This window comes from Papaver somniferum, chromosome 5, assembly GCF_003573695.1.
Source record: "Papaver somniferum cultivar HN1 chromosome 5, ASM357369v1, whole genome shotgun sequence".
Taxonomy (NCBI): Eukaryota; Viridiplantae; Streptophyta; class Magnoliopsida; order Ranunculales; family Papaveraceae; genus Papaver; species Papaver somniferum.
In genome coordinates, this window is record NC_039362.1 from 213804688 (window position 1) to 213821865 (window position 17178).

A 17178-nucleotide genomic window follows, 5' to 3' on the forward strand; every position below is an offset into this window, starting at 1 on the left:
TTCTGCGAAGTTTTTTGCCTAACGAAACAAAAAAGGCTATTGACGTGTTGAGTTTCTTAACAAATATGGGTGGCTGCTATTCAAATGCGTCTATTTCATATAGAATTTTATTGACAATCCCTGTTACAGTTGCATCTGCAGAAAGAAGTTTTTCGAAGTTAAAGTTGATCAAATCCTACCTTCGATCAACGATGTCTCAAGAAAGATTAAACGGACTAGCGATGTTATCCATTGAAGCAGATATGCTAAGTAGTATTGACTATGATAGTATTATAAATGAGTTCGCATCCGTAAATGCGAAAAGGTCGATCTTTACGTCCATTACTAGTATTATATCTTCTTGAACAAAATGATAAATGTTTGGTAATATTATACTCATATCATCATGTGTTATCAGGTACGTCTTTTGTGCTATCAGGTAAATATTTTTTTGTAATGCATCGGTTATTCGGTAGTCCAAAAAAGGCCCAATTTTTATTTGTCGCCTAAGGTACCCAAATACTGTAAGACGGCCCTGTCTGTAGCTTGTCCTAAACTTAGAATGTTTCTTTGTAAGTTTGGGATGAAGTAGATGTTTGTGACAAGCTTCTGTTCTCCGGTCTTGCTCTGAAATAGAATTGATCCTTTCCCTTCAATTTCTACAGAAGATTCATCCCCAAACTTCACTTGTCCTTTTATTTTCTCATTGAGTTCAGAAAAGTAGTGTCTCTTACCAGTCATGTGATTGCTGGCTCCATTATCTAAATACCATATTCCTTCTTCTCCATCCTTTGATTCGTAGTTCTTTGGTATTAGTTTCCCTTCGTTTAAGAATACAACTTCGTGTATGAAAATAGTTGTATCTGCTTCCCTTGTTTCATTCTTGTTTGCTTCTTCCATCTTTTGTATTCTTTCAGGGAATACAGAGGAGAAGTGTCCTGGTTTATCACATCTGTAACAAATAATGTTTGATCTATCCTTCTTTTCTTTCCCTTGGTTTTGATCATTCTGACTTGTTGTTTTATCTTGTGAGTTAAACCTTCCTCCCCTTCCTCGGCCTCTGTTTACTCTACCACCTCTTCCACGACCTCTTCCTCTTGTCGCAGAGTTTTGTTGGTAAGAGTTTGTGCACAAGAGTTTTCCTTGAGTTTCTCCATTGTTTTCTTCATCAAGGATTCTCTCTTCATATGCTTTCAGTCTTCCAATTATATCTTCATAGCTAGTCTTCTTTAAATCTAAGACTTGTTCGAGAGAAGTTATGATATGAATGTACTTGGATCTTGGTAAACTATTGAGAAACTTCTTTACCAGTTTATCTTCATCAATGGATTGTCCAAGTGACGCAGCTTTTGAGGCTATCTCTAATAGCTTTCCTGCTAAGCTATCAATAGTATCAGTGTCTTTCATCTTCACTCTTTCAAATTCAGACATTAAGGTTTGCAGACGGGCTTCTTTAACTCGATCATCTCCGAGATTACGTGCCTTTATTGCATCCAAAATTTTCTTTGAAGTTTCCTGTTCACCAACTTGTAGAACAAGACATTCTGGTATTGCTTGAAAGAGTGATCCAATGGCAACATTGTTTTTGTCTGGGTCCAATGTACGAGGATCAATTGTTTCCCAAACTTTGTAGATCTTCATCAGTACCTTCATTCTCATGGCCCATACTGTGTAGTTTGTGGCGTTGAGGATTGGAATTTGTATTGATGGTGGCGTGAACTGTTTTGCACCCACAATGGTGGTTTCGTTTTCCATGCCTCAGAAACAAGCTCTGATACCAATTAATGGAAACTGCAAGATGAAACTTAGCTTATATAAAGACAACTCTCTTTATTGATGTTTAGAAAATCTCTCAAAACTAAACACAAGCTCTAATCTTGCTCATATGATCAACCACAACTTTGGTGATCATATATATATAGAACTATGAATTCCTTTTCCTAGTCCTATTACCTTATTACATGTCTTTCCTTTTCTTAGAACTAGATGACTTCTAATTCCCTTAGGATTACATCAATTTCCTAATCTTGTCCTAACCAGCTTGTTAGTGACTTCTATGTTGAAGTTTAACCAACAAAACCTCCTGGTACTACTCAACAACAATATTACCTTGGATTCTTTTGAACTCTTGCAGGTGCTGCTTTAGCAGGACTCATTATGCCTTTGGTTGAACTTGCTTATAGGAAAAGTAGTAAGCCTATCACTTATTCTGTTGTCATGCAGTTTCAGTTTGTTTTGAGCCTATTTGCTACTCTTGTTAGCATAATTTGGATGGCCATCAACAAGGATTTTCAGGTACATTTTATCCTTTTTCTCCAAAAATTATATTTTGTTTAAGTACAATTATTTTCTTTTTGTCGTACGAGGAAATCGGAGTTTTAGAACGTAAAAATCCGAGTTTTAGAACGTAAAAATCCATAAATATTGACGACGCATTTCATCATTTAGAGAGTCATTTGTTGCCTTTTGTTTTCATGTTATGCAGGTTATTCCAAGAGAAGGAAGAAATTTTGGTTTGGGACAAGTGAAATATTATTTGCTATTAATTGCAGTTGCAGTTGCTTGGCAAATCGCCTCCGCAGGATTTTTGGGAATCATCTACTGTACATCATCTCTCTTCTCTGGAATTTTTACTACATGTTTACTCCCATTCACTCAGGTTGCTGCATCGATTGCTTTCCACGAGGAATTTACGGGTCAAAAAGGAATGTCACATGCATTATGTTTGTGGGGTTTCCTTTCTTACTTCGTAGGGGAATACAAGAAAACCAAGACGGCTCACCCCATTGCTTATGATAAAGAGAAATCAGAACTTACAGATTATAATGATACTACGGAAGGAGGAAAGCAATATAACGCAACACAATAAGTAGTTTAATTTATATGTGGTGAATATAAATAAGAGTACACTATACTACACTCTCCTTTTCATTTGCTATATGTAAAAATTCGTAGTAATAATACCTATGATCTAATACTTGGTCATGTTTCGCGTATCTTTTTTAACAGTTTTTATATACATCTGTCTGACTTGGTTCAAAAGTTAAGAATGCCATCAAAATCAGATTACAGAGACTAACCAGTAACCACACATGTACGATATGTTCAAAGGATCCCAGTTCCACGACATTGCGAGACAATTTTTGCACATTATTAATTGTAGAGTAACGTTCCAATCTTTTTTGCATTTTGGAGAAGACAACCAAAGCTTCGTCAATTAGACCTCGTTGCAAAGAGCATTAATTAATCGCGCTATATATACAAAACAACAACTGGTCTGTAATTTCGTAATGAGGCATGGATTCACAAAGGCAGGGAAGTACGAATCTGCGGATCCATCCATCAGACAAAGATGAATGACAGAACAGAAGCCTATACCAGAAAGAAACCATAACGAGGGATCACACAAAAATAAAACAGTAGAGATCTTTTAAATCGCCTTCGGAGAGATTTACTAACAAAAAATTAACGGAGTCCGTTGGTGAAAGATATCTTTCACGCATCTTACCTGGAAATCACAATGGCTTCGCAGTGGCCTTTACTCTAAGAAAAACGTTGCGGATGGTATTAAATGTTCTAGCATTAGGCAAACAACCCTTCTAAGTTCTCTTCCATTTCGATAATTAATGCGTTAGCCTCTAGTAGTTGAACTGATTTGGCTCAAGCCCCCTACCATCGGGTGAAATCTCTCGATCCATCGTTTCATCAAGATATCTTCTTGCTTCTTCCTGTTAACCATGTAGGGGTTGGAAAGAGTCGAAGTGTCGAACAACTAGGAAACCGATCGACTATTAATTCTGGTCAAATTTCCTTATTTGTGTTTCCGTATTCTCTCCGAAATATCAAAATTTGGAAGCACGCTATGTACCGCCTAGAAACATTACCCAGATAGACTCGAACACTGTTTCCTAGTAGCTCTAGAAGTTTTTTTCCCCTTGTATATACATGGGCGCATGCATATAGTTGTTGTATCCCGGTTTTCATTGTTCCTTGATCCGCTTCTTGAAATAAAGAGTTAATGGCAACTGCAAGATAAAACTTAGCTTATATAAAGACAACTCTCTTTATTGATTTTTAGAAAATCTCTCAAAACTAAACACAAGCTCTAATCTTGCTCATATGATCAACCACAACTTTGGTGATCATATATATATAGAACTATGAATTCCTTTTCCTAGTCTTATTACCTTATTACATGTCTTTCCTTTTCTTAAAACTAGATGACTTCTAATTCCTTTAGAATTACATCAATTTCCTAATCTTGTCGGTGACTTCTATGTTGAAGTTTAACCAACAAGAGTTTCATCAGTTTTTTCCTTTTCTTTTATGTTTCATCAGATAAAGTAAATTCATTGAAGCCGTTTCAGGTAAAGAGAAGAAGAAAAATTGAAGTTCGTGTTAAGTTTTTCTTCGACGATTTGGTATAAGCATGGAATATTGTAGTTATACTCTGATAGATAAAGTTGGCGAAGGAACATTCGGATATGTCTGGAAAGCTATAGATAATCTTAGTGTTGATGGTTCTGAAATCGTAGCAATAAAGGAGATGAAGAAATCATATTCGTCCTTGGAAGAGTGCCTTGAACTTCCAGAAGTCAGGGCATTGGTTAAACTCCATGGGGATCCGAATATCATCGGGCTCAGAAAACTCATCTATGAGAATCAAGTCTTATATTTGGTCTTTGATTACCAAGAATCTACTCTGTATCGCCTTATGCATGATAAGATCAATCTTTGTACGGATCCTGAGTTACTAAACGGGTTATTGGAGAACAGGATAGGCCTTTTTTCGGAGTTTGAAATACGAGGCTGGTCTCGTCAAATCTTGCGAGCTCTTGCACAGATGCATCGTCCTGGTGGATATATGCATCGAGATCTAAAACCAGATAACTTGCTGGTCAGTAAAGATGGAGAGTCAATAAAGATTGCAGATTTTGGTCAAGCTAGGGAAATTGATTCTAAATCACCGTGTTCAGATTACGTTACTACACGGATGTACCGCGCACCTGAAGTGCTGTTAAACTCGGTTTCGTATACCTCTGCTGTTGATATGTGGGCGGTTGGTGCTATAATGGCCGAACTGTATTCGTTTCGTCCTCTTTTTCCTGGTAAGAGTCGAGCAGATCAGATGTATAAGATTTGCAGTGTAATCGGAAGTCCAACTTATGAGTCGTGGGCAGAAGGAATACAACTTGCGAATTCCTGCGGTTACAAGTTTCCTCAAGTACATCCATATGGTATTTCTACAATGATACCATCTGCTAGTCATGAGGCTATAGATCTGATTAAATCCCTTTGTTCTTGGGATCCAAAAAACAGACCAACAGCTATGGAGGCTCTGGAGCATCCTTACTTTGCGCCCGATATGCGTGAATTGACAGAAGCGACAACATGTGCAAAATTGGAGCAGAGAATATATCCTAATCAGACTTACTTTGGTGAAAAACTTCTTGGCCCTTTCTCCCCCGTTGGAGATATTACAATTGAAGATATGTTAAAGAGGGTTTGGGCAGAGGATACAAGTGCAAAGTTCGAACAGAGAATATATCCTAATCAGACTTGGTTTGGTGTAGAACTTTTTGGCCCTTTCTCCCCTGTAGGCAACATGACAAGCCAAGATCTGTTTGAGAGTGTTTGGGGTTGCAGTTTAGATGCCTCTTTCAGAGAAATGGCTCATCAGGAGAAGCAGATAGCATCAGCGCATGCTTTTTAGAGTTGGCAATCGGCAAAGATGATGCAACAAAAAGTCTATGAAGATTCTTTGATTTGGTTTTCTTTTAAAGTTTTCATGCATGGCTTATATATGTTCAAGTTTTTTAATTTAGAGTGAGCAAGAATTTGAAAAAAAGTGTACGAACGTAATGCTGATATTTTGATACTCTTTCTTCGACTCTTGATTGTGCTTTTTAAGTAAAACTAAAAGTTACTGAGATAGAAAAAAGAAGCCAAGTTTCGAACAAGAAAGGTTATTCCCTGGTTCTACACTAAGTTGAGTACAGTAGGTATTATTGAAACTGACCCTAACTTCTAACCAAATTGCTGTCTTACATTAGATAAAAGCATAATCAATTACTGTTCTGGATCATTTATACCATCAAATCCAATGCTTTTACCGGCTGGTCAGTAGTTGTAATTCCCAGTTAGGTGTATACTTGCATCTGTCCTTGACCATATAGTATCCCTTGCCCGAAGCGCATGGAAGCTGTTTGTCACAATGATCATTTTTTCTGGTATATTTGAGAGAAAGAGTGAAGGTTCCAGGATGTGGAAGGCCCAGGGTGCTAAGCTTCAGTACGGACTACTGAGTCTTAGGAGTTGGAAATTACTCCTTGCATTTGCATACTGTTCTCCCAATGTGTCCAAGGACAGGTGCAGCTGTTTTTGGGTTTCTGGCAGCATTTTAAATTTGTAGATTAAAAAGAAAATTGAATTGCATTCTTTGGAGCTTGGAATGCAATTCAATATTTGGTTTGTACCAAGTTCTTTCTAACCGCTGTTGGGTCATCGTAATCTGTGGATTTAGCCATCCCAGAGTACAACGTACCAGAGCCTCCGTAACAATTAATCAGACAAAACTGGGGTTCACACAAATTAGGAATAATCCTTGACAAGTTAAAATAGCTGAATCCTCTATCAAAGCAACCGATCTACGAGCTAAAAATAATCTCTTGAAAATAGAAAGTAAAATTTGATGATGGATTAAGATGCCATCATTGCAGGCATTACTTAAATCCACTATCGAGATCTAAAAATTAAAACAGGACATCATTCTTGGTACATTAAAAAACTTAAACATCCAGAACTTTCCTTCAGCCTTATCCTCATGGTTCTTGTAACTTCAACACCAATCAGTAGCGATCGTACCGCCTGCTGCTGCATCAGTATATGGTTAAATCAGAAATGATACAATGTGAATCTTACAACTAGGTTTCTGGCAATAGAAAGATATCTTAAACAAGAACAGTTGAGATACCTATGGCGGCCATGATCCCTTGAAGAACGATCCCTCGACCGGGATCGTGATCTTCTGCGACTCCTGGAATCATGATTCCGGGAACGGTCGGATTCTCTCTCTCGTTCCCTGTTACGATCCCGGTCATGATCTCTGTTCCTACGGTCATAATCTCTTCCTCGATCGCGGGTATCACCTCTGTCGTCCCTACTTACCCTACGATCCCTGCTCGTTGCTCTGTCGCGGTCCACGCTTCGTTCTTTAGATCTGGATCCAAGGGAATAATCTTTAGAGAAATAACAAAATTTACAGGTCTGTGTAACCGCAACGACTTAATCAGTACTGATAAACATCAAAAAAAGTTACCTTCTATCATCTTCAGATCGATCTACTACCTTCCGAATCTTATTTCTGTCTTCCTGCAGAAAATTTGATCACCATTGAATTACCACCAAATATTGCAACTTAGAATGCAGTAAAAGCAACAATTATTTAGACTCAGACCTATGAAATTCCGCAAGAAAGGAGACGCAGAAATACTCTTGAACCCTAACAGTTATTAACCCCTCGTACCAATCAAGGAAAACTTACAAACATAGTGCACCTGCAATTGTTCAGTGTTTGAAGAATACTGTACCCTTCTTAAACACCTTTCCCCAACAAACCACCACAAACATACAAACACTATTTTATGGAAGAATGTTAAGAAAAGTTGGAACGACCCAGAAAAATGAAATATAAAGAATTCTTACAAAAAAAGAGCCAGAAGACATAAGAGGTAACAACATACAGATTCGCCTTAGCCCAACGTTTAATAATTTTACTCTGAAGATGGCCCCTTGTTGACTTTGTCGCAACAAGACATGAAGATATCAGCTCAAGTGAACAAAGAGAACCTCGATACGAGCGAAATACATACAATTTTTAGTAGGCATGATTTCAGCTCTTCATTTCCCATTGATGAGCCCCTTCTTAACTTTTGCCATTTATTCCAACAAAAAAGGAGGGAAAGCAACTCATGCAAAAAAAAAAAAATTAAAAAATATAGGAATCTCACCTGAAGCTCTGCTAACTTCTCCCGGATCTGCATATAACCCAAATGAAGCTTTCCTCCAAAATGATCAGCCAAACGGCGGTCACTAGAAAAATACATGCAACATCAAAGCAGCTACTCATCACAGAAAATGCATAATTAAATATTTTCAGAAATAGAGCATTTTGAATGCAGAAATAGCCTACTATTAGTTTTTAACAGCTATGAGATCTACAAGCAAGAAAATGGAAAAACACGCACATTCTTTGGCTGCAAAAGTTATCCTCGTAAAAGTGGGGCCAAAAGCCTGGTGACAAGTAGGTATAACATGCCTGGTCAAAAGCTGAAGTACTTAAAACAGTATACTATATACTAGTCTTCATTTTGAACTAGGGAACTTCAAATGTCTTTCTCTTTTCATTTGTCTTTTTCCCTCAAGAAGTTAAGCTGCTAGGGAACTTCAAATGTGACTGTTTGAACTAGTTTAGACTGAAACATACCTGTCGTACACGCTCAAAAATGCTCCACAAATATCACATACACGTAGCTTCTGATCAGTCTGCAAAAGATATCATATTCAAAAATGAGAGAACTGTTCCAGACTAAAAATAGGTCCAGAACTTTTCTTAGGTATCAAAAGTAGTAACTGGTTATTCTATGATGTAAATTCAAAATGTACAGAAATAAACTCACAATGCGAACATCAGCAGCAGTATATTTAGAGGAGTCCGGTAGTGGCTCCAGCCTTGCACCTAACTGGGGTGGAAAACATAAAGTGGAAAAGCTTTAGAAAAATGAGCTGAAAATGAATTTTATCAGAGGCATATTTAGCTGCCAAAAGCTTGGAGAAAAGAACAATTGTTGCGCAAGTCTAACATTGAAACAAGGAAAGAATCCAGGACTGAAAATTGAGAAATTAAAAAAACCTTCTTCAGAGCTTCAGCCTCCTCTAGTGCTTTTTGTGCCTCATCCACCATGCCAAGCTCACCTACATAAAGAAGTATCAGTAAACCGGTACAAGAATACTGAGTCGCATGCAGACACACTTGGAGTAAACCACATACTCCGTACAAAACATATCAGGTGTTAATATAGCCAATAGAAGTATCAGAAGGTTAACAATTAACAGGTCAAAAACCTTTTGAAATCTTCACTAACATAAATTAAACAGCAAAAGTTCAACCAACGGTTCAATGGGTAATAGTTGACATACCAAGATCTTCTGCCTTCTTCAACTTCTCATTGATCATCTCTTGAGTTCGATGATCTGGCGGAGCAAGCATCGGCAATGGAGCCAAAAGTGGAGGAGCTGGAAGCGGCTGCTGTAAAGAAGCTCTGTCCTTATTGAAGGCGTCGAGAAGAAGCATTGCCTGTTTATAAAATATCATCGAAACACAAATGTGAGAGTCAGCTCCAGAAATTTCACTTATATACAAGGTAAAAATTACACAATAACCAAAAGTAACATGACAAGACAAATTATATTATTCTTAAGAAGTCAAGATCACCTGTTTGTCTGCCCTCTTTGTTCTAAGTTCTTCCACCGATTCCATAGCACGAATCTTACTATCAGCCAAACCTTCAAGATCTGAAGATTCAAATAATTCAAGCACAACATTAATTACAGGACACTTTTCCAGACAGTGGAAATTGTGGGCCTCAAAATGCACACTTATGACAAGGCTAAACAGGTAAGGGGAACTAATCTTAACTGCATTTAATCAGACTGATTGTTAAATTAAAGTCTGCACCAAAACAAAATACAATTTTAACTTTCAAGTTTGTACTGTTTGAGTATAAATGAGCATTTACCAAGTTTATCAACTTCTTTTAACTTCTGCGCAATTTGTTTTGATAAATCAAGCACCTCGGGTGACTGTATTTTTGGAAGGAAACAAAAAAAATTGTATCAGATAACTAGTCAATCTACAAGAGAAGATGAAAATTCATATGTACTTAGTGATCCAGAGGCGTTTACCTGGGTAACCTCAGACACAGAGATGGCAATAGCAGCTTTAGCATCATCTTCCTCCAAGCGCTTAAGAGCTCTTGTAATTTTCCGATCACACTCAACGATAAGCCTATCTATGACATCCTCCAGTTCTCTTTCATAACTATGACTACCACTTGCTTTGGCTTCTTCATATCTTTGAAGGACTTAAGGAAATCCATGGGTAACAAACCAAAACTCTAAATGCAAGTATCAACCATGATAATCAAGAAGTTGATAGGAAGCATCATAGACAGTAAGCGCACAGTCAATCTAAATAAAATCAATATTTGAAGATTTGAAGGAATATAAACGTTAAAACCGTGCCCCTAATGTAGAACTTAAAGAGTATAGGTCTTTCCTTGGAACCAACAAGGCACATGAACATCAATATCTACAGATCTGGGGGCAAAAAAAAAACATGAAAGCCGTGCCTAATGGCATTTAGTTAAGCCTGTACATGATGGATTACAAGCTAGCACGCATCCAACCAAACTAAACAGTTCCATGATGGCATTTAGGTTATAACATTACCTACTAAAACCTTATCTTAATCTATTTGACCACTACAAATTCAAAGAAAAGAAAAAATCATGGAACAAAATACACAACACAAAGGTGTGAATAAAGGATACTCTTTCCTCAACTGCAATGAATGCACCTTCGAACACGCACCCATATCCATTTTCTGACACAAGACATACACAATAAACATGAGCTTCAAACAGCATAGATTATCAAGTACAAATCTAAAATACAGTGCTTTCTGTAGAGGCAGGGCCAAATTTGCACACCACCCCGCCTCCCTAGCTAGCTTTTTTAATCAAATCCCTAGCTAGCTTTGAGAATTACCACCGGTGCAAAACTAGGTTAAATACCACAATTTGTTTCAATCGAAGAACAATAATGATTGAATCGGAAAATACAAGTACGGAAATAGAGAGTACCGTTAATTGGAAGAGTTCATGAGGGCATAAACCAACTAGGAAGAGACGACAGACATCTCTATCGTAATACTTTCGATTGACTTCGGTCACATCTCCATTCCTATTTGCTCCCATCAACACATCTAACTGTTTCCTTAGAGCATCCATATTCCTAGATTGATTACTCTCCTCCTCAACAGGTTTTGATTCAGAAGAAGAAATAGAAGAATTAGGGTTTTTAGAGAGAAGAGGGAGAGATTGAATTAAGAAATTTTAGGGCAAAGAAGAATTTAGAATATAGAGAGTCTCTCTCTCTCACGCGTCTTTGGGGAAGGAACAAAAGGGGTTATGGGAAAGTAAATTGTTTAAAGGAACTCTTATAGGGTGTTTGGATAGCTTAGTAATAATAATGCACTATGGGATGTCCAATGTGTATGAAGTTACTTAATTGCCCTCCCCTCAATAATTAAAACTATTTTCGTTTTGGTTTTGGATCCGAATATTATTCTTTTCCTTCTCCTTCGTCATCAATCTAATGATCAATTTCTTTCTTCTTCTCTGTATTTCATCGTTTTCAAATGAAAAAGAAATCGTCGATTAGAATTTCTTATTATTAACTAATGCTTTCGAACTCTTTCTAATACTTTGTTTTGTTGTTTGAATTGCATATTAGGTCGGAAAAAATAGAATTATTGAATTGCAATTACAAAGTTGTCATGGTATCTCTTAGTCGAGCATGCCGACTTTTGATATTTAATTCTAGCCGCCAAGGTTGTAAGATGAATAACGTGACGACTTTTCAAAGAGGTTTATTTCTGAAAGTAACATTTACAAGGTCGTCATGGTCTTCATCCATAAACCTTGACGACTAATGATGTAGTATGAATAGTCGTTAGGTTTTGAAAAGCTAATTAAACCTTGATGATTAATAACTCCTACAAAACAAGTTTTCTTGTAACCTATTTTGTTGTTGGTCGTCATGGTTTTGTAAAAATAACATGTCGACTGACGAACAGTCGTCAATGTGCTGCATTTTCGATCATGACGACTATAACGGCGAAAAATTAATGTTTTTCAGCATGCTTTGTTTCTTGTCGACCGTGGCGACTAAGTTTGGTCAGCATGCTTTATTTCAGTGGAGCACGACCACTATTCATGGATTGAGTTCTGAAGGTACTTATTCGGCATGCTTTTTTTCCAGTGGAGCATGCCGACTTTTCGTATTGTGATTTTTGAAAGTGTTGATTTCTTCTATAATTTGGATTATGAAACCATTAAAGAGCTATGCAATCCCCTTATTAGAAGTGTGTAGCTAGTAGTGCAGTTTCATTTTCGTTATAACAAAAACTCTCTAAAAAAAAAAAAACATCTTCCAACAAAATCCATAATTTTAATCTAACCAAAACAAGATATCATAAATTTTAATTCAACTAATCAATCTAGTTTGATTAATTAAACTAAACATGTTGATTAGTGCTAATTAAACAAGGGAATTTTAGCCATTTTCAAAAATATATGGCTAAGGAACATTGGATTTTACTTCTTAATGACCTTGTTTTAGCTTATTCTGAATACCCCAATTTGGCCAGTTTTTAAAAGCAAAAAATCAGAAATTAAGTTGGGAATAATGTTTGAAAAAGCGGGGGTCTAACAAAACCACTCAATATTTCGCTTAGCAATCTGTATGGACAAACTCGAATATACTTTTAAGAGAATAAACAAGACTCAATCAATCAAAAGTATATCAACGAGTTTATATCTCTCTTCTTGATTTGATTTACTCAAGCAAGAACTGTGAGTTCTAATCAAATACAAGGAATGACTTGGATGGTATCAAAGACCAATATCCAAGGATCAATCAATATTAATCAACAACCAAAGGTCGGATTTCCAATTGATTAATTCAAACGTACAACCTGTATTATTTCAATTATATAAATAAATATAATGCGGAAATAGAAATAACACAGACACCAGAAATTTTGTTAATGAGGAAACCGCAAATGCAGAAAAACCTCGGGACTTATTCCAGATTGAACACACACTGTATTAAGCCGCTACAGACACTAGCCTACTCCAAGATAACTTCGGATTGGACTATAGTTGAACCCCAATCAGTCTCCCACTGATCCAAGGTACAGTTTTACTCCCTACGCCTCTGATCCCAGCAGGATACTGCGGACTTGATTCCCTGATCTCACCCACAACTAAGAGTTTCTACGACCCAAAGTCGAAGACTTAACAATAAACAAATATGTCTCACACAGACAAGTCTATCAAAGGATCAATCTGTCTCCCACAGATAAACCCTAAAAGTTTTTGTTTCGTCTTTTGATAATAATCATGGTGAACAGGAACCAATTGATAATTCGGTCTTATATTCCCGAAGAACAGCCTAGAGTTATCAATCACCTAACAACAATATTAATTGTATGGTAGCGAAACAAGATGTTGCGGAATCACAAACAATGAGACGAAGATGTTAGTGATTACTTTTTATATCTTGCCTATCGGAGATATCAATCTCAAGCCAATCAATCTGATTGTACTCGTAGGATAGAAGATGCAAGATCGGATCACACAACTACGATAAAAGTAGTATCGGTCTGGCTTCACAATCCCATGAAATCTTTAAGTCGTTAACCAGGTTTTAGAAGAAGAAAACCAAAGGTTAAAGGAGAACCGACTCTAGTATGCAAACTAGTATCACATGTGAGGTGTGGGGATTAGTTTTGCACAAACACTAGAGTTCCCCTTATATAGTCTTTCAAATCAGGGTTTGCAATTAAGTTACCTTGGTAACAAAGAAATCAATATCCACCGTTAGATGAAAACCTGATTTAGATTCAAGCTAATATTTCTCAACCGTTAGATCTAAAATTTAGCTTATTACACACACTTGACAATGCACGCTTCTAGGTTTGTTAACCGTGCCTAAACGTATGTACTTGTTGGTTCAACAATAGTTAACCAAATGGTTAGCCATATGAGCATTCCATATCAACCACGTTATTATTCACCATAACCAGTTCAAATGATTTCAAATGAACTAGTTAGAGAGTTGTTCAATTGCAAGGAAATCTCATGTCAAATCGGTTCATGAACTTTTATAGCCACGGTTTGCAAACTGCATTCCTTAGTCTTTTTAAGTTTAAGTTCATAAATCATCTTCAGATATATATAACCTTCTTAAGTTCGCAGACTAGGTTCGCGGACTTAAGTTACCGGGCAGAGTTTACAAACTCCAGCAGAAATTCTCGGGTATGAGAACTTCGCCGGTTCGCGGACTGAGTTCCTGGACTTAGTTTCACGCAAGTAGTTTTTCAACTCCAGCAGAAATTCTCGAGTTTGAGAACTTTGGCAGTTCGCGGACTGAGTTCGCGGACTTGGCTCACGCCATTCTTCCGGTTCTCTTGATCAACAAAGTTCGCAAACTTTGGTTCAAGGAATATGACTTATACATAAATGTGTTTCCACAACAATGCTTATGTCCACCATTGGTTATGTAATCTAAACTCTCATTTCAATCATTGAAACATTCTTAGAGGACGTTATACAGTTGTTACACCTTTTCTCGTCAAAGTAATTTTCAAGATGATTGAAACATATTATGACTTTCGTCACATGGTAAAGATAAAATTGGTTAAAGAAAACGCTTACCAACTCATATTTCGAGATATAGATAGGCGAGGTATACTCGGCTTGAAATACCAAATGTGTATAATCAAAGTCTATATATATAGCATACGACTTATTGTCTCAAAGAGTAGGAAATGGAGTAGATAGACTTTTGAGTGATAGATAAGTTCAATTCTTCACATACCTTTTTTTCGAGAAGTTCCACCAGTTCCTTGAATAGTTCTTCTACTTGTATGATGAATCGCCATGAAGTCCTTGAGCTCAACTACACTTTCTATCCTAGTCCGAGACTTAGCTATAATAGACTAGAAATCAAGACTTATAGTTTTGATCACTAACATTGACAAACATGCTTGAGATAACAACGCATGCGAGTTCGACCGAGCAATGCTCTAACAATCTCCCCCTTTGTCAATTTTAGTGACAAAACTATCAATACATATGGAATACAAAATAAATAAAGAAACTGTAGTAGCTCCTATTCCACATGTCTAATCTTCAACATTCCTCGAAATCTTCGTCACTTCCAAGTACTCTAATGATCACAAAGGTTGTAAGTTTAGCATCACCGTTATTGAAGATCCGTATCTATAACAATGAGAAAGCATAGGTCTCGATCATTGTTATACAGTGTCATAGTATCATTACACAGTGTCAAAGTCCAATTGTATCACAACTTCAACAATAATACTATGGTGATATGTATCACTCCCCTTTAGTTAATACTCCATCTCACATGGAAACCACTCCCCCTTACACAATGATCCGTAAACTATATGTATTTGTAGTGTGAACTACATATTAATTCTCCCCTTTTTGTCAATAAAATTGGCAAAGGTACAAGAACGGGATCATAATGAAATTTCCGAAAGATACATTTCATGACTAAAAGAAAAAAATACACATCAACAAATTTAGATGCAATCATAAAGCTGAAGCTAAATGCATTCATCAAGGAGTTTAAAGATACAAGATAACCCCTCTAAAATTCCACAGTCGCACACCTCTCAAGATATGACCATTAAGCACAAGTTCAAAAGAACTCTCCCCCCATTTGATGTCATTCCCGAAAGAACAACAAGAGCGACCTTAATTTCAAAAGAAAAGAAGGATTTTTATTGGACACCAAAAACCATGATAATGATTTTCTATATCCAAAAACTCATTCAAATTAATCACAAGTAAACCCATGATTAATTTAATCGGAATACGCAACCAAATTAAACACAAAAAGTGATCAATTCAATTGATTGTGCTCAACATAAGATAACTTACGGAGCAATGACTAAGTTAACCATAAGATAGTGATTAGCTTAACCGTTCATATACTCAACACAAGAAAACCTTGTAGAGTCACGAAAATACTCAACTAGATTAATTACAAGAGAACCCGTAATTAATCTAATTGGAATACACAACCAAACTAATTACAAAAATAATTAATTTAATTGTCATTTGTTTTGCTCGACATAAGAATACTTACGGAGCAATAACTAAATAACCAAAGAAGATTATTAATTTAGTTCAATATGCTCGACATATCATATCTCACGGAATAACAACTAAGCTAAGAAAATCAACTTGGTTGTATAATGCTCAACATAAGATACATTATGGAGCCTCACAGTAATATGTAAAAATATGGATCAGGGATGATCAATACTGCGGAATACACAAGGATTCATTCTATCTTCAATCACTATTTGCATAACGACAATAATAAATATAATCCTTGAAAACAAAAGAGTTTAACCTATCTTCCATCAAAATAATTGACAATATAGGCTTAAGTTTTGTATATGTCAAAATTCCATTAATTCTTTAACCAATACATGCATATCAATCACAAACGACTTTACTTTTGAAAAAGTATGGGACAAACATAGTTCACGGACGCAAACACACATATCCCATAAGCAATTGCAATGTATAAAACCATAAAGATTAATACTGCAAAAATCATCTTCCAAACACCTTTAGAATTGAAACAAATAAATATAAAAACATGAAGATGAAAACGTTGGACATAGCCATGTGTAGTCACAATAATTGTTATTTCAAACTCTAGTAATCCTTCAAAAACAAGAATAAATTCTCATAAGAAGTTTCCTAGGCATCAAGACAAACTCGTAATGCACATATAAGATGATTTGTCCTTAGAGAGTAGAATCAATCTTTTTCTCCCGGATTTATACCAAGAATAGATACCAAAGGCGTATAAAAAGATTTTCATAGAAGACTATACAAAGTAATTAACGACCATGCACCATAGTTCACATAAAATGATTGTGAACATTCAAGAATCCCATAGTAATGCGTACTACTGCCCATTCTTGAACTTCCTTCTTTGTGATTCACCAACAAAATTCTTGTAAAATCTACAAATGATCTTAGAAGAGTACTACTCCATGAATCCAAGTTCCCAAGTCCAAGAGAAGTGGAACAAGTGCAATGAAACGGAGCAAAACGCTCAAAAACAATAGACATGACAAATACCAATCTTAAATCATCCAAAATCAATAATTCTCATCTCCATTTTGAAGAGAATTCAAAGAGGAAGAAAATTAAAAAAGAATGAGTTCATTCTGAGTTCGGAAGAAGAAGTTACGGCCAAAACAAATCGACTGAATATTGACGTCTACAAGCAAATATGCATAAC

At 36.3% G+C, this 17178-nt stretch overlaps 3 protein-coding genes across 9 annotated transcripts; 2 read left to right on the top strand and 1 right to left on the bottom strand.

Moving 5' to 3' along the window:
* Positions 1 to 2136: 2136 nt before the first annotated feature.
* On the top strand, positions 2137 to 2848 carry LOC113280755 (purine permease 3-like). Its single transcript, XM_026529342.1, has 2 exons — positions 2137 to 2274; positions 2465 to 2848. The coding sequence occupies exons 1-2, from the start codon at positions 2137 to 2139 to the stop codon at positions 2846 to 2848; spliced, it is 522 nt and encodes a 173-aa protein (XP_026385127.1).
* A 1560-nt stretch (positions 2849 to 4408) lies between these two features.
* Positions 4409 to 5692, top strand: LOC113280756 (cyclin-dependent kinase F-4-like). The gene has a single exon (XM_026529343.1). The coding sequence runs from the start codon at positions 4409 to 4411 to the stop codon at positions 5690 to 5692; it is 1284 nt and encodes a 427-aa protein (XP_026385128.1).
* An 868-nt stretch (positions 5693 to 6560) lies between these two features.
* On the bottom strand, positions 6561 to 11222 carry LOC113284591 (putative RNA-binding protein Luc7-like 2). 7 transcript variants are annotated; one of them, XR_003328258.1, is made up of 14 exons: positions 10902 to 11222; positions 10590 to 10642; positions 9943 to 10111; positions 9777 to 9840; positions 9473 to 9552; positions 9178 to 9334; positions 8891 to 8952; positions 8658 to 8720; positions 8465 to 8523; positions 7989 to 8070; positions 7436 to 7777; positions 7298 to 7350; positions 6953 to 7198; positions 6561 to 6852 (listed from the first exon to the last, which is right to left on the bottom strand). XR_003328258.1 is itself a non-coding variant. In XM_026534084.1 (13 exons), the coding sequence occupies exons 1-13, from the start codon at positions 11046 to 11048 to the stop codon at positions 6828 to 6830; spliced, it is 1257 nt and encodes a 418-aa protein (XP_026389869.1). In that variant the 5' UTR covers positions 11049 to 11222; the 3' UTR covers positions 6561 to 6827. The 7 variants fall into 7 exon arrangements, 4 of the variants coding, with proteins under 4 accessions (XP_026389869.1, XP_026389868.1, XP_026389870.1 ...); XM_026534084.1 differs by lacking the exon at positions 7436 to 7777 and having other exon boundaries at positions 6561 to 6849; XM_026534083.1 differs by lacking the exon at positions 7436 to 7777.
* Between the last annotated feature and the right edge of the window lie 5956 nt (positions 11223 to 17178).